The sequence below is a fragment of the Charadrius vociferus genome, unplaced genomic scaffold, assembly GCF_000708025.1.
Source record: "Charadrius vociferus isolate BGI_N301 unplaced genomic scaffold, ASM70802v2 scaffold2594, whole genome shotgun sequence".
NCBI lineage: Eukaryota > Metazoa > Chordata > Aves > Charadriiformes > Charadriidae > Charadrius > Charadrius vociferus.
In genome coordinates, this window is record NW_009648239.1 from 30,643 (window position 1) to 30,869 (window position 227).

Here is a 227-nt window from a genome sequence, read left to right on the forward strand (position 1 = left end):
GGCCTGGCCGCCCCCGGCAACACCCCCATCCTCTACAAGCTGAAGCTGGGTGAGATCGTCACCACCATCCCCACCATCGGTGAGTGCCCCGGCACTGGGCAGGGCCCCCATCGAGCCCCGGGTACCGAGCGGGGTCTCCCACCCTGCCTCTGACAGCTGACACCGGGCAGGGCCCCCATCGAGCACCTGGTACCGGGCAGGGTCCCCCACCCTGCCTCTGACAGCTG

At 70.5% G+C, this 227-nt stretch overlaps 1 protein-coding gene across 1 annotated transcript in view; it reads left to right on the plus strand.

Moving 5' to 3' along the window:
* ARF5 (ADP-ribosylation factor 5) overlaps positions 1 to 227 on the plus strand; it is a gene marked incomplete at its 5' end in the record, with an annotated part of 3,173 nt that continues 2,946 nt past the window's right edge. Inside the window, one exon of the mRNA XM_009884158.1 lies at positions 1 to 79. Coding sequence (XP_009882460.1) covers positions 1 to 79 — 79 coding nt within the window. The remainder of the gene's footprint in view (positions 80 to 227) is intronic.